This window comes from Sus scrofa, chromosome 14 (genome assembly GCF_000003025.6).
Source record: "Sus scrofa isolate TJ Tabasco breed Duroc chromosome 14, Sscrofa11.1, whole genome shotgun sequence".
In the NCBI taxonomy this organism is placed as follows: domain Eukaryota; kingdom Metazoa; phylum Chordata; class Mammalia; order Artiodactyla; family Suidae; genus Sus; species Sus scrofa.
Genome location: NC_010456.5, coordinates 121292394 through 121314102, shown reverse-complemented (window position 1 = coordinate 121314102; position 21709 = coordinate 121292394). Strand labels below are relative to the sequence as shown.

The following is a 21709-nucleotide window of genomic DNA, read 5'->3' as shown; positions in this document are numbered from 1 at the left end:
TAGAAGACTATAACTATGGAAAATACAAAGCTAGGGTACAGCAGAATGGTGACAGCTAAAGAAACAGGGAATAAGGGAGTGAATGTAAAGAGAGAAAAGATGATTAAAGAGAAGAAAGACCAGAAATCAGACAAATCAGATGGCATTTCAAGTAAGAGTGGATGAAGAAGCATTAAATATCTAGCTTTAACACAGTGCTTTCATTATTCCACAATTAAGGTGAACCACCAAACTTAACCAGAAGATAAAGGCCTCTCTTAGAAGTATAATAAATGCTTGTCCCTTGTAGTAATAAAGTTTTCAATTTAATCATATTTCCTACACTTCAGTATCTTTTCTTCACCTACTTTAATATCCTTTAACAGATGTTTGTGTGTCTGCAGCAGTAGACACATCTAGGTCTATTTTATATATTAGGTCTTATATTTTTACCCATGTTTATATCAATTGTCCTTTTATATTTTGCTATTCATACTCATCTAAGTTTGAGGTTCCATAACACTACTGAACTAACTTTAAGAAAACCAAAATTAAAAAGATAAAAATACCTAAGTACAGAATGTGGTGACTTTAAAATTGTTTTCTACTATGTACTAATTCCCTCTTTTCTGAATTCTCTGACATCTCAAATAATAACCAACTCAACTTATATTATACCACAGTACCAGACAATCACATGTTCAATTACTGGCCCACTGAATTACATAAATTAACAATATTAGCACATTTTCATTTGTGACATACATAATATTTGCTATGGGCGTGCACATAAACTATATCTTACTTAATTCTAACATTAAACCTATAAAGAAGGTATTTATAGTCCAGTTTTATACATCAGAAAACTAAAAGTCAAAGCAAATAACCCACTTGACCAAAGTAACAGAGCTGGAGAGTAGAAGCTGGAATTAGTACACTAGTCTGTCTGACTAGGACTATTTGTTACAAGAATTTATTGCAAAGAAGGTCTGTCTTAGGCCTATCCAAGTACTTAAGTATTTAAGGAAGTAGTGAGCAGAGGAATCAAGAACAAGGTTAGAACTAGGCTTTGTCATAGTTAGAAAACAAAAAGTAAAACTTAGAAACTGTGCTAACAGAAGTATAATGAGGAGTTCCCGATGTGGCACAGCAGAAACGAATCTGACTAGGAAACATGAGGTTGCAGGTCTGATCCCTGGCCTTGCTCAGCGGGCATTGTCATGAGCTGTGGTGTAGGTCGCAGAGGCTAAAGCTTGGATCTGATGTTGCTGTGGCTATGGTATAGGCCAGAGGATACAGCTCCAATTAGACCTCTAGCCTGGGAACCTCCATATGCCACAGGTGCAGCCTTAAAAAAAAAAAAAAAAAAAAAGAAAGAAATATAATGAAAGGCAAATATGTAATTTTAAATATCCTAGTATTAACATGAAAAACGAAAAAGAAACAAGTGAAATTTAATGTATTTTATTTAATCTAATAAATTATATCATTTCAAAATGTAACTAATATAAAAAGTTAGTGAGGATTTCATCTTCTTTCTTTCACACGAAGTCTCTTGAAATCTTGTATGTATTTTGCACTTATAACACATCTCAATTCAGGTAAGACACGTTTCAAGCGCTCAATGGCCATATGTGGCTACTGGCTATCATACTGGACAGTGCAAAAAAGAAACAATTACCTATCTGGGAAATGCTTTCTTAAGTTTTATTATTACCATCCTCACCTAAATGAAGCAGGGACATAATACTCATTTATAATTCTAAAAAAAAAGTATTCATAAAGCTATTACATACAGCAGTACCAAAATAATCATAATTATTGAAATAATTCCTTTCAGCTCTAACTTTCTAGCACATTTTAATCAGGTTTGTAAATACAAAACAGCAATGATGTTTCAACTTCAAAGTGTGTGTTCAGATCAAAGAAAACTGGACACAGTGAATTAAAGTCACTGAAAAAAATGAAGCTCTAGTATTAAAAAATGAAGTACAATAAATAATATTTAAATTACAGAAAATAGAGATCTTCTTGATATTAATTATAAAACAAAGAATTATCTAAAATGTGCCAACATTAAAAGCTCTCATTCAAAACATTTCAAAATCCTAATTAACTCTCTACAAGGATTATTCTGAAAGCTACATATATATTAAAAGTGTTCTGAAATCATTCAGCTTTTGGACATCTATTCCACAAAACCACTTTTACGATAATAATGTTCTAATGAAGTATCAGGGAAAATACTGATACTTAATTTATAGTATATAAATTATTAGTTAGGAAAGATATCAAAGATACCAACAATAATCTACATTATATCTAGCTCACGTAAAAACAGTAATGAGCAGATTCACTATTCTTCTCTCTTCTACATCATATAGTTTATTATAAATAATGGGAAATAAATGTATGAAATGTGAAAGGACAGGCAGAAAAATATGACATGATGAATTTCATAAGAATCACAAACTTGATTTTAAGAATAATATGCCCGGTTTCCTTACAGCATAAGATGGTTTTTATTTTTTTGTTTCTTGGGGTTTGTTTTTTTTTTGCTTTTTAAGCCCGCACCTATGGCATATGGCAGTTCCGAGGCTAGAGGCTGAATCAGAGCTGCAACTGCTAGCCTATGCCATAGTTCACAGCAACGCCAGATCCTTAAACCACTGAGCAAGGCCAGGGATCGAACCTGTATCCTCATGGATACTAGTCAGGTTCACTAGTGCTGAGCCATGATGGAACTCCAAGGTTTTTAAAGTAAAGACAATTATAATATCATGTTTTCATCAAAACTTCTATGAGGAACCACCTCACACCAGTCAGAATGGCCATCATTAATAAGTCTACAATAACAAATGCTAGAGAGGGTGTGGAGAAAAGGGAACCCTCCCACATTGCTTTGGGGAATGTAAATTGGTACAAACACTATGGAAAACAGCATGGAGGTACCTCAGAAAACTAAATATAGAACTACCTACCATAGGACCCAGCAATCCCACTCTTCAGCATATATCCAGACAAAACTTCCCTTGAAAAAGACACATGCACCCATTTGTTCAATGCAGCACTATTCACAATAGCCAAGACATGGAAACAACCTAAATGTCTATCAACAGATGATTGGATTAAGAAGATGTGGTATATATACACAATGGAATACTACTCAGCCATAAAAACAACAAAATAATGCCATTTGCAGCAACATGGATGGAACTAGAGACTCTCATACTAAGTGAGGTAAGTCAGAAAGAGAAACACAAAAACCACATGATATTACTTATATCTGGAATTTAATATACTGCACAAATGAACTTTTCCACAGAAAGGAAAATCATTGACATGGAGAACAGACTTGTGGTGCCAAGGGGGAGGAGAAGGGAGTAGGATGGACTGGGAATTTGGGGTTAATAGAAGCAAACTATTGCCTCTGGAATTGATAAGCAATGAGATAGCACTGGGAACTATATCTAGTCACTTATGACGGAGCATGATAATGTAAGAAAAAGAATGTGTATATGTACATGTGACTTGGACACCTTGCTATACAGTATAAAATTGATATAACAGTATAAACAGGCTAATATGGAAAAAATAAAAATCATTTAAAATAAAAAAAAGAAAATAGTAAAAAACAAAATCATGTTTTCACAAAAACTGCTTACAATACAATCGAGGTTCAATATACTATTACTTACCTGTAGGGGTTACATTCAGTATCTGCTCATTTTCTACATCCATTTTTCTTTAATTGCACTTGCACTGATTAAATTACCAAAAGGAAATCTTCCTTTAGATGTATTTCTTTAAAAAGAAAAAAAAAGTTTCAACATCTTCCAAACTGATATAACTAGGATATATTCACTTTACTTAATCAGACTGTTGGGGGAAAAAAAAAATCGTCGTATAATCCCATTTTTTTTAGTGTTCGTTTTACTTTCAAATAGCTTCCCCTAATTAACATTTGGTTTCCATCTTCCTGAGAAATTTATCTGTGTACCAAAAAAAAAAAAAAGCCTATATTCTGGACATGCCAAAGCACCCCTTTAACCTGGAATTAAAAGACAGATTGGCTATCTGCACTTTTTTCAAGTTAAAGGAGTATACACACATTCCAATTTCTTTAGGAATATCAGGCTCATTATTAATGTGCTATACATAGATATTGGATAGCTCATTACCAATAAACTACTGGATCTAGTACTTTACAATGCAAATGACAGTTTTAGTTGAGAATATCAGTAGATCTCCAATTACTATTACAAGACTTTGAGATTGGGGGAGATTTTTTAAATCAGCAATTTCTTTAATGAGAGCATCATTTTTATAATCTGAAAAACCATTCTTTTTTTTTTTAGCCTTACCTATTTAAGAATAAGTACAATGGCATTAGCATCTCAATATTTTAGATCTTGGTTTAAAAATGGCTTAAGAATTATTAATGTTGGAAGGTTCTGATTGATGAAATCAGTTACAACTTTTAGACAATTAACTTAGTGATAAAAACCTAATGTTATTTGAAAAAAGCTACTATATATATATATATATATACATACACATGTATATTTTTTATGGCTGTGATCCCTTAACCCACTGTGCCAGGCCAAGGAACAAACCCGCACCTCCTCAGCGACCCGAGCTGCTGCAGTCAGACTCCCAGACCACTGTGCCACAGAGGGAACTCCTCAAAATATATTTTGATGAAAATTATCACCAGAAGGTGTAACTAAATGATTTCAGAATCTCTCTGGAGATGTTTTTTAAGTAGCAGTTTAGAGTACTTAACTATTTACTTAAGCCACATAGGTTATATTTAAGTCCTTCCAGTCACTTACAATCATCTCACCAGCAGTGCATCCTTTAAGATATAAAGTGCACAAATTAATGACAATGACTAATAAACTAACTACAAAAAGCATTTTTTTCATATAACCTAGTTGTCATTTTATCAAAATGATATATAATGCCTCCTGGAACTCAAAGGGGAAACTGACTTTTAAATTCCTCAATATGTACTATTTTAACATCTTATAAGTTGTATAGCCGTTTTGTCCAGAAAAGGGTATTATTTTGTAAAACAAAATAAACACATACCTTATGATAAAATTATAAACTTCTCAATATGGCACAATTCTTAGGCTAAGATGTTATCATACTACTTCAGAAGTTAGGAAAATGGTGAGATCACTCTCTAATTCTATTCAGAATAAACAGACATATGTGATTCTATGCAAATACTTTTCCAAATCATTAACTCCTACCAACTTCAGATTTAGGGGAAAAAATGAACCTTAGAAATGTATGTACATAGAGATACATATAGATATATGAACAAAAATTGTTTGCAAACCTAAACATTCAGTGTCCTCCATGGCTGAAAATGCTGTATCTGTTTCATTTCGGCATATGGATTACATGTTATAGGAAAGCAAAAATGCGATATGTGTAAGACAGTTATATTTTAAAAGTCTTGACACAGCTATAATCTTTGAAAGAATACCTTCTGCAGGGGAAATGATTATAACTGATGTTTATAAAGTGATTTATAATTCAAAAAGAATTTTAGAGAGTTCTCTTGTGGTGCAGCAGGCTGAGGATCTGGCACTGTCACTGAAGCAGCTTGGGTTGCTTCTGTGGTGCAGGTTTGATCCCTGACCCAGGAACTTCCACATACCATGGGACATGACCAAAAACAGTAATTTTATGTGCATTATTTCATGAACATTTAAAAATAATCTTGAGGTAGGAACTTAACTAAACTGTTTGGTTTTGCACACAACTAAACAGATTCGAAGAGACAGCTGCTCTTTGGAAGAACCAGGATTAGAACACAGACCTTCTAAACCTACTACTGTTTGCACCAATTCAATGCAAGATTTTAATATTTTACAGGAAGATTCTTTTTTTCCCATTTTCTGGCCAACTCTGTGGCATATGGAAGTTCCCCAGCCAGGGACTGCATCTGAGCCACATCTGCAACCCACACCACAGCTGCAGCAAAGCTAGATTCTTAACCCACTGCACACAGCTGGAGACCGAATGGACAACGCCTTAGAGAGGAGCTGGATCATTAACTCACTGTGCCACAGCAGGAACTCTAGAAGATTCTTTTTTAGGGTTAACAGAAACTTATAAAAGTAACACAGACTCCACAGAGTTCTCGTCATGGCTCAACGGAACGTATCTGACTATTATCCCGGAGGACACAGGTTCAATCCCTGGCGTCGTTCAGTGGGTTAAGGATCCGGTGTTGCAGGTCCCAGACACGGCTCGGATCCTGCATTGCTGTGGCTGTGGTGTAGGCTGGGAGCTGCAGCACCAATTCACCCCTAGCCTGAGAACCTCCATATGCTGCAGGTGCAGCCCTAAAAAGACAGAACACACACAGGAAAAAAAACAGACTCCTACTGTTAGTTACATCAAATTTTCAAATACTCCTTTTTAAACACTAAAAATGCTATCTAAACTATAACAAAAAGGACATTCAGTTGGGCAAAGTATCAGGTAATGACCACAGATAACTTGCCAAGTTTGTTTTTATTAAGTAATTATAACAACAACAAAAAGCCCTGTCTGGGTCTTTGGCAATGACAACACATTCAAGAACTCAATCTCACTTGATAGCAACACAGATGTTTTAAAAGTTTAGAGAAGAATAAAGATATGTTCAGTGTTTTTACTCTTCAAAGTAATGAGGGTTTTTGCCAGTTACTTCAACAATCCTTAAGATTTTTGCCCCAATCTTAAGAAAATGAACAGCAAAAAAATCTAAACTCCACATCCTTCACACAAAACTATAAAGAAAACAAAACTACAAGTTAGACTGAAATTAAACACTTTTCATTTCTCCAATGTCTTTCACGGAAAAAATCATACGTATTCAATTGCCAAGACATTCCCTAAAAGATAGAACTTCACCCTCCATTTCACCTCCCCCAAAATCTATTTTCTGAACTATACCTCATAAACCACTCTGACATTTTTCTGGAGTCAAGTTTAGGCCATATGTTAACTAGAAAACTACTTGTATTCATTCCAGGGCTACAATCACAACTAACTAGCCACTTAAAACAAAATTAGCTAAAAGCATTCAACCACAATGATTCAAAACTGAGCAGCAGAGAAAATATCAAAATATCACTTATTTTTGCACTCCTAGAAAATAGTCTCATCACTACAACAAAATATGATTCAAAGATGCCTGCTGAGATATTAAGAAATTTAACAAACCCGTAAGAAGGGAAGGTTAAGGGCATAAATACCAATAATAAAATTTAGAACGCACCTGCAGTGGTCCGTTTTTTAAAAAGTGTAGGGTGGGTTTCTAAAAAGCCTTACAATACCAAGAATGAAAAAATTCTAAAATTTAACAGTGAAAATACAAGGAAAAACAGGCGATGACTTTTTCCTCATACGAATCTACTTTTTAATCATCCTAATCATCTGTAGATACCATACACTTGCTAGCTACGCTGTCATTTCTCACTAGGACAAGGAAAGACAGGAGATTTTGACGTCTGCAGCCAGTTTTGACGCTCTTGCAAAAAAACAAAAACAAAAAACCCTCCCCGTATACGCTGCAGCGCCAAATTGACTTATGAGGCCCACACAGCATGCGTTTCACAGAAAGAGGGCTCCCTTCCTGCCTTTGTTTTCTTCGAGAGATTTCATTTAAACTAAACAAGCGACCCTTTACCCGACCAGGGGCCCGCAAAGTTCGCGCAGGGCCAGGGCGGCCGGCACGTGTCTGCCTCCCAGCCGCCCCTCCCGCAGCCCCCGAGCCCACTTCCTCGCCGCGGGCGCAGGCCGGGACCCCAGCCGAGGCCCGACGCCGCGGGCGCTGGACCCCTGCGGCCTCGCGGGGGCTCCCGAGCGCGGGCGGAGAGCCGGGGTCTGGGAACGCCGGACCGGGGGCCACATCTTCAGACAGGCTCCCAAGGAGGTCAGGGAGCGGGGAAGGCGCAAACCTTCCTCACTGGATTTCAGTCAGGCCAGAAGCACGTCTCCCCAAGCCCACCCACAAAGGAAAATGAAAACGCGGCCTCCGCGGGGACGGGGAGCCCCCGGCCTACTAGCAGCACGCGCGCCCCGCTAAGCCCAGAGGGGTCCCGAAGGGGGCGGGACCGCGCCGCCGCGCTCCAGGCCTGGGCCCAGCAGGAGACACCCGGGTCCGGCTCTCCACAGCCCGCGGCGTCGGCGCTGGCGCGGCCGGGCCTACTGAGCTCCGAGAAGGCGGCGGACCCCCGCCCCGCTGGCCCAGCTCCAACCCGGTTGCGGCCTCCACGCCCCCTCCCCCTCCCAACGAGCGGCTGGCTCGGAGAAACGCGGACTTCGGGAGAGGCAGCAGTCCTCCTGAGCTCGCTATCCGCCCCGCCGCTACTGATTCCTCGGGCCGCGGCTGCGGCCGCCGCCACCGCCACCGCTCGCCCACGTCCCTGATCCGCCAGCCTAGACCCCGCACCTCAGCCTCAGCCGCCGCCGCTCGGAACCTCTCTGGCCTTTCTCGCTCTGTTTGTTTTTGTTTTGTTCTACCCAGTAACACGGGGGCGACAGGGCGGCGTTTATTGGCCGAGGCCGGGAGGTCGGCTGGCCAATCGTGGCGGTGGAGCGGGAGCTGAGGAGGGAAAGGGAGGGAAGTGAAACGTGGAAAGCTGTGCAGGGCTCAGTAGGGCGCATGCGCCTCTGGCTCCAGCGCCTGCCTGGACCTGGGCGGGAAGCTGAGGGGGGGGGAGCAGGCAGGACGGACCCGCTGGATGGAAGCGTGGGCGAAAGGGCAGCGCCTTAGGCTGCGGACTAGGCGGAGGCTGCCTTGGCCCATTCACCCATTCCCCTCACAAGCCAGTCAGCAAGCTTGGCTGAAGCAAAGGCTTTGGGCTTCCTGCGGCTCCATGCTTCCATTTCCCTCCTCAGGGGGGATAGCCTTAACCCCTCTGGTACCGGCTCCTGCTGGCCCGTGCTCCCTCCTTAGCTCCAACTGTGTGCAAATCACCTGCTCTCAACCCTTTGAAAATCACTCCCATTTCACAGATTAGGAAACAGTCCCAAAAACTCTTTGAGGTCCCTTTGCTGAATATGACAGGTCGGGGTCCTTGGGATTCAAACGCATTCCCTGCTCCAAGGCTTGGGTTTTTCAACCATAGCAGTAATTTCTCTATTGACATTTAAGCCTCCCGTTGCTGTTCTCTGCGTCTTTTCCTCCTGGCTCAGTTCTCTTTGGCTACTCTTTCCTCACATTCTTCCTAGTTTCCCTATCCCACTGAAATAACAACTAGAACCTTCTGTTTCCGTCATCACGGAAGAGGACTCAGCCAGTCCAATTTCTGGCTGGATTTTCCAATTGCATGATGTGCAACAGCTGAATGGTCAGTCTCTCTGGAACCAAACTGGGTCCTCCTCTGCCAGCCAGCTCTGACTTACCCCTTTCTACCCCGTTACCCTGCCTGGGAATCATCTCTAATGCTATCATTTACATACACATACACACACACACACACACACACACACACACACACTCTCTCTCTCTCTCTCTCTCTCTCTCTCTCTCTCTCTCTCTCTCTCTCTCTCTCTCTGACACACCCAGTCTCTAGCTTTCCACTGCCTGCCTGCAGCATCAGTACCTCAACCAGGCATTCGAGCCCCCAAGGTGAGAGGTCAAGACTTTCTAGCCATGTCTGTCCACACTCCTCCCAGTCCTCCCCCCCACCCCTGACTGGAACCCACATGGACCACTCACTATTCCATAAGCTTCGCCACCACTTTGAAATGCCTCTCCTCCTATCTCTGCTAAATGCAATCCTATCCATGCCTCCTGGCTCTCCCACATAGTCCTCCTTGAGCCTCACAACTTGATACGATCTTCCTGTCTCCTGATTCCTCACAGTATTGGCTCATTGAACCTACAGAGGCACTGATCACATTCTGGCATTTTGATATCTGAGTCCCTGTCCTAGTTCCTCTCCCCCATTTGACTGCCACCTTGCTGAGACCAAGATGTGTGTCTTACTCATCTGTTATTGTTTTGGTGCTTGAGAAAATATCCTGCACATTTATTGTAACTGTGCAATATGTACAACTTGATCTAAGTTCATAGAGGTTCTCAGCTTGTGTTGAGCCCTATCTCTTGGACATGGCCAAGCATTTGAATTAGCCTCATGTATTACTTACTTTTAAAAAGCAAAGCTTCCCAGTCAAAACTCAGTTTTGTTTTGTGGGTTTTTTTTTCCTCTTCACCTGCAACTGTCTCCTTTCCCTTCTCTGCCAGAACTGCACTAATCCTCTACTGATTGCCTACTGCTGGTTCCTTTTTTTCACCCACCCCTTTTTCTTCTACACATTTTTTCCTTTTCTCCTTTTTAGTTCTGAACCCTTTCCTTCTTCCTCCCTGTCACCAGTCTTCCCTGACTCTTCTTTCTAGGTTCTTCCATTTACTCATTTAACAGACAAGCCCCTATGGCACATCTAGACTGCAGTGGGCCAGCACCCCAAGAACTATGAGCTAACAAAAGAGTGGGATATGCCCACCCACTTTTAAAAGCATCTAAAACAATTGCTGTCTTTAAGCGAATTACCCCCCCCCCATCAAAGGACCTATGATGAAGTAAAATATTCACATTCATTTACGTGTATCTCAAGGACTATCCATGAGGCCTGGCATTCCAGCACCCACCTTAGGGAATAACCCTCCAGTTGGATGTGGTTGACCAGTTTGCACCATGCAGTAGGGAAACAGGGTTCTTGTCCTAGCTCCCTCACTAACTATCTGTAAGAACTCAGTCACTCTCAGGACTTCTGTTTTTTTGCTATTAAAAATCAGAAACTTATACATATTACTGATTCACTTTGCTGTGCACATGAAACTAATACTGTAAATCGACTATACTCCAATAAAATTAAGTTTAAAAATTTTTTTTAATAAATTTAAAAAACCAGAAACTGGGCTCTGTTGGTAGTTCCCAGGATATTTTCCAAAGAAAACAAATTTTGTGGACTTTTAATGGATGTTTATTTTTTTAATGGAGGAGGGATTGTTTCATGATCAAATTGACTTGAAAATCAATTGTTTAGGAAGTTTTCCATTTTGGCTCAGTGGTAGGAACTCTGTGAGCATGTAGATTCAATCCTTGGCCTCACTCAGTGGGGTAAGAATCTGGCATTGCCTTGACCTGTGGTGTAGGTCGGAGATGCAGCTCAGATCCTGAGTTGCTGTAGCTCCAATTCTCAGCCTGGGAACTTCCATATGCCACAGGTGTGGCCCAAGAAAGAAAGAAAGTAAAGGGAGTTCCCATCGTGGCTAAGTGGAAAGGAATCTGACTAGTATCCATGAGGACACAGATTTGATCCCTGGCCTCCCTCAGTGGGCTAAGGATCTGGTGTTGCCCTGAGCTGTGGTGTAGTTCACAGACACAGACCCCACATTGCTCTGGCTGTGGCGTAGGCCAGAAGCTACAGCTGTCCGATTGGACTCCTAGCCTGGGAACCTCCTATGCCACAGGTGCGGTCCTAAAAAGACCAAAAAAAAGAAAAAAAAAAAAAGAAGAAGAAGAAGAAGAAAGAAGAAAAGAAAGAAAGAAAATCAGTTGCTTGAACAAGGTTAAAACTAGTTTTTAGTCTTTTTTGTTGTTGTTGCCCCAAGTCGTCTTTTTTTTTTCATTCCATATGCACTTGCAGCATATGGAAGTTCCCACGCTAGGGGTCAAATCACAGTTGCCAACCTACACCACAGCAATGCAGGAGTTTTAACCCACTAAGCAAGGCCAGGGATCGAACCATCAACCTCATGGACACTATGTGGGGTTCTCAACCCCCTGAGCCACAATAGGAACTCCAGTTGTCCCAACTCTTGTCAGTATCTTTAATAAGCTAATGTGCCTTGAGAATCTTGAGGAACCAGAGTAGGAAGATCAGTCACCAGTTCGGGAATTATAGATGACAGGTGCTATCACCAACTTTCCTTCTAGCTGTGTTGAACACTGGCCACCTGCGCCTTTACTAAACATTTAAAAGAATTTTAAAAATCAAAAGAATAAGGTGAAAAGTGGAAAACTATCTAAGTGCCAAGAATTTTTCCCCATCAAATCAATCCACAAATATTTATTGTGTGCCAATTCTGTGAAAAGCATGGAGCTGATCCAGGTGTTTTCTTGGCAAAAGGCATTGCATTCTACCTTCGGGTAGGTAATGTCTAAATCATAGAGCTGCCCAGGAGTTCCCATTGTGGGGCAATGGAAACAAATCCAACTAGGAACCATGAGGTTGCAGGTCTTATCCCTGGCCTTGCTCAATGGGTCAAGAATCTGGAATTGCCTTGAGCTGTGGTGTAGGTCGCAGACATGGCTTGGATCCTGTACTGCTGTGGCTATGGTGTAGGCTGGCAGCTGTAGCTCTGATTCTACCCCTAGCCTGGGATCCTCCATATGCCATTGGTATGGGCCTAAAAAATAAAAAATAAAAATAAAAATAAATCATAGAGCTGCCCAGCTGCCCAGGCTACTGGGCCACAATGTACCTTTCATTTCATATTATAATTGCTCACACACTGACTTTTTTGTTCCCTAAAGCCCTGTCCCTGTGGGTTATGTTAATTTAGCTATTGGATGAAGAAAAGCAGAGGGCCCTTCCCTTAACTCATTCTATCCAGAATGATGGAATTACAACTTCCATTTCCATTTAAGAATGACACATTCTAGGAGCTTAGGGCAATGAAGGGCATGACATAAATGTTCAGAGATGGCAACAGAAGCTATAATATGTGGTCAGACATTGTGTACCTCATCTTTCCTGACCCCTCAGGTTTAAGCACTATTGATACTAAGGACTGTTTAATTTGTTAGGGTGTATGGGGGCTCGGGATGAGGCTGGAGGATGGTTTCTAGTTTTTGCCTCTTGAGAAAAGTTACCAGCCATGTTGTTTTGTGTGTCTCACTTGCCCTTTGAGTTGATCGAATGTCTCAATTTCTTGCACTATAAAGAAGGAATTGACCCATGCGAGGAGTCTTTAAAGAGCCACTTCACTCCTGATGCTCCTTGATGCTGGACAAGCCACTGCGATGGCAACTCTGGGTCCTGGTAGTGAGGGACAAGAGATGAGAGAGGTTGCTGCTGGTGGCAGGGGAGAATTCCACCAGGTGTGAATAGAAGGACTGTCACTCTCAATCCAGGCATTTGTCTCAAGGCAAAACTCAGATAATATCACCTCCTTCCATCCTAAAGCCTGGTATAGGGTTAGGAATGCTAATGAGTTCTTATGGGTAAATTAGTTAGAAATGCACAGATGCTAGGCAAAAGATAAGCACTTCAAATTACTGCTATTGCCTGTGAACCTCTCTAAGGCTTTTTCATTCTTTGAGCAAAGCCCCATTTGAGAACACAAGTTTTCCTAGTAAGCACTGTTCATGCCCTTGAATGAGATCAAGAGAGGCCACCTCTCTCTGGGGACCAGGGGAAGATTTAGCCCACTTCCTTCTGAAGAACTTTCAGATATTACTGTCACTTGCAACAACTTTACCTGCTTGAACTGACATCTTGCTTCCTATTCAGTCAAATGATGGACTGAATTTTAGGAGTTCATATAAGGCACTGTAATGTTCTTTTGCACAAATGGTAGAAAACAGGAAGTGTGCTCTGAGGAAAGAGAGAGCTCTGTAGAGAATTCTAATAACAAGGGCAATAGCTGACATTTGTGTTGTTTTAACACTTACTGAGCAATTTTACGTACACTTTCACCCCCTCCCTATGAAGTGGATAAACAGATAAAGATATTCGAAAAATGCAGAAAATGAGACTTGAGTAGATCTTTGGTAACCATGGGACTTTTACACTAAAAGGAAATTTGAGGCTCTCTAGTCCAAACCCTTCATTTACAAATGGAGAAACGGAGACCCAGAGAAGTTAAGTTGCCCAAAGTGACACAGCTATTTAGTAGCAGAGCCAGAGTACAAAATGCAGTCTCAGTGTCCTAGCCTTGCACAAGCTAGGGATCATGTTGACAGAGAAAGTCCAGACCTTCTGGCACCCAGGCCTGGCCTACTCAAATTTGAGTCTCTTGGATAAAAGTTAAGTATATGAACCCATTTCTGGTCCCCGGAGCCTCCTGCTATCACATGAGCCCATTTTGAGGTCCTGAAAGTGAGGAAGGAGGGGGAAGAGGGCCTTGGGAGGTTTCGCATAATGTTTAGAAGATGTCTATTGGGGGCATTTTCAAGAATCTTTTTCCTAGAGTAAAGCGCATAGAGTAACGTGAGGCATAGCACAGAGAAGTAGATGCAATGTTTAAAAATAGTTGTACCAAGAAAGGCTAATAAGGTTTCACTTCCCCAGTTCAACTTTTGAGGGGTTTTCTCGGTGCAGTCATCTATGTGTTTTCCCCACCACATCACTCCTGCTACCTGAAGATTTAGAAACGAACACAATTAGGGTTGAGGAACTCTTGAAGATCAGCTTTTCCCAAAGAGCCCTTAAATTTTAACACATCATCTATACCTGGCCTGACTTCTGAGCCTGTAAAACTCCAGTTCCTCAGAATTGTGCGCTCATGGGACCATTCTTCACCATTCAGTGCTTTCTAGTGCTTACTCCAACCACCACTCCCTGCATCCAATTGTGTTGGGTCAAGGTAGAGAAGAACTCCTCCAGTTGAATCTCCAGAGCTTTGCCCTCTCTGGAACATTGGGTCCTCAGCTAGGTCTCATACTTCTCAGAATTCACCTCCTCTTCTCCAGTGAGCCCTGAGTGCTCCTAAATTGCCATTATGCCCTCCCGCAGTCTGCATCTGCACAGCTTCTGCTCGCCTCCCAAACAAGGCCACAGAGCACATGGAGCCTAGTGGGGAAATGATGGACTCTATGCTGGAAAATAAGAGGAAGGAGTGGTGGTGGGTTTTGCCTAAGAGAGACTGATCTACAAAGAAAGACAACCAGGGAGGGCTGGAGAGGAGTGGAGAGTAGGCTCAAGAGGTCAATGCTAGGCAGAGTGAGACATACCAAGCAAAGGAAATTAATGAAGGGGACCATTCAATCCTCTACTTATTTGGGGAAAAATGAAATAAAGTAGTGGAAAGTAAGAAAAGAGCAACGGTAAGAGCCAAGGGATATATTGCTTTTTATTACGAAATGTTTATAATAGATGAAGTTAGCCCCCTGGAAGGTCAGAGACAGAAGTTCCTGGGAGACGGCCCAGTGAGGACAACTTGCTCAGATTACAGAAAAAAATAACTGAGGCCCAGAAAGGTGAAGAGGTCTGGCTCCAGGCAAGTTATAGACAGCCATAGCACCCCTCCCCACTATAGACAGCTGCTTTCCTTTCTCCAGAGTGTCTTGACCTTCAGCCCTTACTCTTCCTCCCTTCCTCCCTCCCTCTTTTCCTCTCCCTCCCTCCTTCTCTCCCTCTCTATCTCCCTCCCTCTCTCTCTCCTTCCAAAACAGGTAGCTTCCAGAAAGAAAAACAAGGACTGACATTTTAAAGCAGCTCCAGGAAATCTCCAAACTCTGCATTTAACACAACGTGATTGGCAGCCCTCCAGCATAAATGACAAAGCCAGCATCGAAATAGGAACTAGCAGGCAACAAGGCACCACCCTCCAAGAACCAAGAATAAAAGAAAAAAAAAAGATAACTCCAGAGGGGGCCACTTAAAAGCTCTTGTGTTGTTTAGATGCATGTGCATGTGTGTGCACTTTGTTTTTAGAAAGTTCTCTTTGAGGGCAATGATTCTAGGTCAGTGATTTATTGATGAGCTTCAAAGGGTGCAAGAACATTCTAAAATTTTATGCAAATTTTATGATGAAGATGTATTTTCCGACCCACTGGGTCTGAACTTCTTTTAATAAGACCTCCAAAACAGTCCTATCCCAGAAAAGATCAAGAACTTCTGGAATATAGCATGCTATTACTTTTAGACTCATTTTCAGAGTGGATGTTCCACCAAGAAATGCCACTGACCTTTCTTTGGTATGTCAAACCAGATGCAGAATCAAATTGCCTTTAAAGTAACCACAACATGGAAGCAAATCAAAACAAAATAGTTTTTAAGAGAGCAGTGGTCCTAAAAAAGAGCTGGAATGACATTGTGGGCCACTGCGATAGTCACTCCAGTCAGGTATGGCAGCTGCCTGGCATTATATGGACCTCAGTGGGTCAGATACATACACTGAACATCCCAGTGTTTCCTAAACAAAGGACACAGTTCTAATAGCCATAAATGTATCCTTAAAAAACCTCTTGAGGGAGTTCCCGTCGTGGCGCAGTGGTTAACGAATCCGACTAGGAACCATGAGGTTGCGGGTTTGGTCCCTGCCCTTGCTCAGTGGGTTAACGATCCAGCGTTGCCGTGAGCTGTGGTGTAGGTTGCAGACGCGGCTCGGATCCCACGTTGCTATGGCTCTGGCGTAGGCCGGTGGCTACAGCTCCGATTCAACCCCTAGCCTGGGAACCTCCATATGCCGCGGGAGTGGCCCAAGAAATAGCAACAACAACAAAAGACAAAAAAAAAAAAAAAAAAACCTCTTGAACTATTTCAGAGAGGAAGCAGTATATGCTGTCTCTCAAAATATGCTCCACAGATACTCCACCACAAAAGGGGTCTAAGGATGAAGAAACTTGGAGAAAACCCCTGAACTTCTCCCCTGTTGCAGGATCGTAATAAACAATGGTGTTTTAAAGGTTCTGAGAAATCCTAGCATAAGTAAACTCCTTTAATGGTATTTAACCCAATGTTTCCTGACCTTGCTTGACCATGGCAGTGTTTTCATAATATCCATTCACATCTTATGAAATGCACACTGGAAAGCAGTGATTTAGTACAGTGGGACCTAGGCTAGAAGGTAAGAGGCCTGGATTCCAATCCTAGTTCTGCTACTAATTGGATATGTGACCTTAGGCCATTTGACTGCTCTAAAAGTATAAAACTTAAAAGATCTCCCAGATTTTTCCTGGGCCTGTGCTCTGTCCATTATGATGTCTTACATTCTGCTTATAGCCATTTTCTACAATCATACAGATTTTCATCCAGCAGGCTGTACAGTACCTGCTATCCTTATAAGCCACAGTCTCTTAAGAATCCTTTGGAGAGATAAAGTAACTATCTAAACACTAGAACAAGATGGAACCACACTGCAAAGAGGGGGTGCCTTTATCGCTTTAATGAGTGCATGTGGGAAGCTCAAAGCCATAGACCTTAGTAAACACCACAGCAGCAAACAGGAGACCATGTGCATTTCATGGGGCTTTTTTTTTTTTAGAAACTGCACATCCCCTTTGAAGCCAGCAAGGTTTTACCAACCATTATCCATGACCTTAAAAACCTATGTCACTTTTCAAAGGACCAAAGTTATTCCCACAGGTATTCTTATCCTCTGGGAGAATCCCCTATCTCAGAGAAAAGGACTGCTGACTCGAGCTCACTTTCAAAGGTGTTTGAGTCAGTAACAGCCTGATGGCAAGCTTTCCCAGGGGCGACTAGAGGCCTGGGAACACTAAGTACCACCTATGAAGGTCTCGGGCTCTTGCACAATCAATAGGGAATTAGCCCAGGGTGACACGTTAAGACTGCATATGCTTTCCGCATCTGAGGCACAGGAAACTCTATAAAAATTTTGCAAGCATAACATAGGGAAGGGCCATAAAAAGCCCAGGCCTTGGGCTGCAGGGAACAGGGCCAGAGATAAGTTGGAACTTGTTCTACAGAAGGGCTTTCCCCAGCCACCACCATGGCAATGTATGTGTCCTTATATCCAGGTGGGGCCACATGTCCAGACAGGTTGTGCTGTGCAGCAGCTTCTTGCCTGATGTAGGGAATATTCAAAAAAAAAAAAAAATCAATCTCATCACCTCTTTACGGCTTGGTGCTCCATGAAATTTAAACAGTTTAGCAAAGCATATGCACATCTTCCCAGCTGGGAGCACACTGCCTTGTCTTGGAGAGGTTGGGATCAACAAATGGAGAACTATACAGCTATATAAAAGAACAGGGACAATCTCTATGTGCTCCAGTGGAAAATTCTCCAAGATTACATTAAGTACAGAGTAGTGTTAATATATGCTGCTTTATTTTATAAGAAAGAGGGAGAAATAAGAATATTTATTGACTTATTTACATTTGCATAAAGAATACTGAAAGGATACATAAGAAATGAATATAACTGTTTACATCTATAAGGGCAGAGGGGAGATGGGCCCAGGATGGGAGCAAGATTTCTCAGCATATTCCTGTTTATGCTCCTTTAATTTTTGGACATAGTAAAAAGCTTAACAGCAGAGCTGAGTTTGAATACTGGCTCTTGTGTTTCCTAGTTTTGAGCAAGTTACCTCATCTTCTGTGACCCTTAGTTACCTCACCTGTAAAATCACCTGGATCATTACAGTACCTACTTCATTAGGGCTGCTGTTCAAAAAATTAATGTTTGTCAAGTTCTCAGCAGGATGCCTGACATATTGTAAGTACCTAACTAATAATAATACTTTGGTTGCTGTTGATATTATTTTTACTTATTGAATTCTGACTGATCCTTCAGACTTGGATAAAATACACCTCCTGTGGGAAGTTTTGCCCTGGCCAGGGCAGAGTGAAGCATGTCTTTCTCCATCACTCTTATGATCAGTCTGTCTGGTTTCATGCTGGTCTCCCAGGCTCAGCTTGATTTTCACATTGGCAGGACTGTGACAAGCGCCTGCTCCAGGCTGAAACTGCGGGCAAAATCCACACCACTGAATGCACCAAGAAAATGCAGATGAGGAAATTATCTCAAAACGGTTCTGTACGAATGATGTTCATGGCAACAGGCAAAAGTAAATTCAAGTGATCCCGGGAGAAAACATCTTCATCTTAGGTCTTGGAAGAACCAAGCAGAGTGGATAAAACACATGACCCAATTGTGTGCTCTGTGCAAGAGACTCATGTGGGCTCCTGAGGGGCCAAAACCCTGCTCCTGCCTCAGGCAGAGAGCGGGTGCTTGTTGATAAATGTTTGGTCAAAGAATAAAGGAACAAATACAATTTCAATTTTCTGAACATGAGGCTGTCACTTCCTGGTGTCTCCCAGCAGCTGCCAGCTTGTCATTGGCTGGATCTGCAGGGAGTTGCTCAGGAGAATAAAAGTGCAACCAGCAGCCTTCAGCGCTTGCAGCTGAAGCCTGGCTTTGCTGAGAACGTGCCAAGGAGGGGAACTGTGGCAATTTGCAGGGGCCTCCAGGAACGGCAGGAAGCCGGAGCCCTCCCGGGAGCCCAGGCACGCTGGATCCAGGCAGAACGTGCAGAGGAACTCTCCAGCTGTCCCAGGAACACGCTGACCCAATGCGCTGGGGCAGGGTTGATATTTCTGCCTCAGCACAGGGGCCAGGCCCAGCAGCCCCTGAGCTATTTCTGCTCTCACTGAGCCTGCTTCACTGGGGAGAGGACAGTGCAGAGGAAGTGCTGAGAAAAATAAAACCAGAGTGCAGAGGTGCTGTGCAGGAAGTTGTGGGTCTGAGAGCCAGAGCAGAGCACAGGTATTCAGGTGACACACCACAAGAAGGCTGCATGATAAGCAGACGGGGCAACAAAACCCTGACTTGATTTGCATCTGGGTGTTTCTTCTTTCAGGACTCAGGTCAACAACACCTACTGTTGTCAGGCAAATCAGGGCCTGGGGCTGGCCTCTGCCCCTAACCAAATGGCTGAGCTTAGACAAGTGGCCTCTCTGAGCCTCATTTTCCTTGTCTGAGAGCCTTTGGGAGACCTAAGCTGAAAACATATACTAAAAGATTAAGCATTAACACAATAAACATGTTACCTTCCTTTGCTATTGAGCAGTATTGAAAGGGAAACATAAGATCTCCAGGAAGAAGATGAACTCTTGCTATAGAAATAACACACACACCACACACACAACACACACACACACCACACACACACACATACCACATACATACACACCATGCACAACTATACACACCATAAACGTATACCATATCCATGCACAGTACACACAACACATATACACCACACATACCTATACAAACCATGTACACATACCACACACATACACACCACACACACACCTATATATACACCATAACATATACCATACACATGCACACTACACACACACACACACACCACACACACCTATACAAACCATGTACACATACCACACACCTACATACCACACACATACTCCTGCTAAGCTGAAAGCATTTATAAATCAACAACTCTAAATTTCACAGCTCTTCCACCGGCTGCTCCCTAATTGGAAACAGGCTGTGGTCCCCCCAACTGTTTCTGGGGCAGAGTTCCTCTAAATGTGGGTCTACTCATGGTGATTTCGTTTCCTTTTCTCTGTCAACAGTCATTTGACACCACTGCCCAGGTGTTCTCCACAGCTCTATCCTTTTATTAGTTCATAAACCCGGGAACCGAGGGGATGCTTAGAAAATTCAGAGACTCCACAATTTACTGAGTGACTCCTGTGTGCCTGAGGCTGCTTTGTGGTGTCTGATCCTCACCATGGTGCTCACAGAGCCCATGAGAAAAATTGAGGCTCAGAAAGATTTTTAAAATTGCTCAAGGCCCTTCTAGCAGTAAGGGGCAGGATTTGAACCCAAGGACCTATTAATCTGAGCTGTTTCCACTGCCTACTGTAGCCTGGCAACACAGAACCCAACTGGCGCCCTTGAGGTGTTCCTACTCCACGACCCTCAATACCACCCACACTGCTTCTCTCCTAAGTTTCTACTTGAGTTCCTCTTGGCCAAAGCTCCCTCTCCTCCCCTCTGCCCTCTTCCCTCTTGGGAGCTACAGGCTTTGCCTTCTTGGAGCAGAGCCCTGCGGGCAGAAGGCTGGAGGCCTCTACTTCCCTTGCTCCCATCAGCATGGCCAATGCAAACTTCTCACTGGAAAACACTGTGCCCTCTGGACAAAGGCTCTGTGTGATGTTCTCATACCTGTCTGACGGGTCTTCTGTGAAAAGACCCATCTGGGATAGCTGAGCTGCCAGGCCTGGGAAAGGCAGAGCTCATAAACAGCTTTCCCAATCACACAGCTCAGCCCGGACCAGAGCCAGGTGTGGCCCGCCTCAGTCCCTAAACCCTCCCTGGCCTTGGTCAGCCAAAGCCTTTTTCTGGGAAACCAGCAGGACTGCTGGATTTTCAAGGGCTGGGGCTGGGGCCCCTTTCCCAGCAGAAAATGAGTTTTGTTTTTTGTTTTGTTTTGTTTTTATGGCTGCGTCCTGCACCATATGGAAGTTCCCAGGCCAAGGATTGAATCCAAGCCACAGCTGCAAACTATGCCACAGCTGCAGCAACACTGGATCCTTAACCCAGTGAGTGGCTGCACTGAGCTGAAGCCACTGCAGTTGGACTCTTAACCCACTGTGCCATGGCAGAAACTCAAGAATTGAGTTTTAGAGTCAGGCAGATCCATATGTAGAGCCCAGCTCTGTCACCTTCTCCCTGTCTGATTTCGGGAAAGTGGCTTCTGCTGCTCTCTCAGCTCTAAATGAAACAAACAATGCACTGTCCCTGGCCCAGTGCTTGGGTCTCAGACTCCCTGTCTCTGAAAAGTAAGAGAAGGGCTGATTCACAGGACCCTGAGGTTTCTGTCTAAAATGCTGTCTCTCAGGCTGGGTTGAAGGTGACCTTCCTGCTCATGGAACAGTGGGGAATTCGATGTCTTGTCTCTCTCGAGGTGAAAGCCTGTGGAAGAGTTTTCGGTTTAATTCAACAATTTTTCCTGAGCACCGCACAACACCCTGTACATTTTAG

General features: G+C 42.8%; 1 protein-coding gene across 3 annotated transcripts in view; it reads right to left on the bottom strand.

Moving 5' to 3' along the window:
- Positions 1–21709, bottom strand: part of PDCD4 (programmed cell death 4) — a 62944-nt gene that overhangs the window by 20665 nt on the left and 20570 nt on the right. Inside the window, exons 1-2 of one of the 3 annotated variants that reach the window (XM_001927049.5) lie at positions 8441–8597; positions 3678–3783 (exon numbers count right to left, since the gene is read on the bottom strand). In XM_001927049.5, the coding sequence (XP_001927084.1) occupies positions 3678–3720 (43 nt within the window). In that variant the 5' untranslated portion in view covers positions 3721–3783; positions 8441–8597. Of the gene's footprint in view, positions 1–3677; positions 3784–7264; positions 7685–8440; positions 8598–21709 lie in introns of those variants that run through there. The other 2 variants (XM_021073217.1, XM_021073216.1) reach the window with 2 other exon arrangements.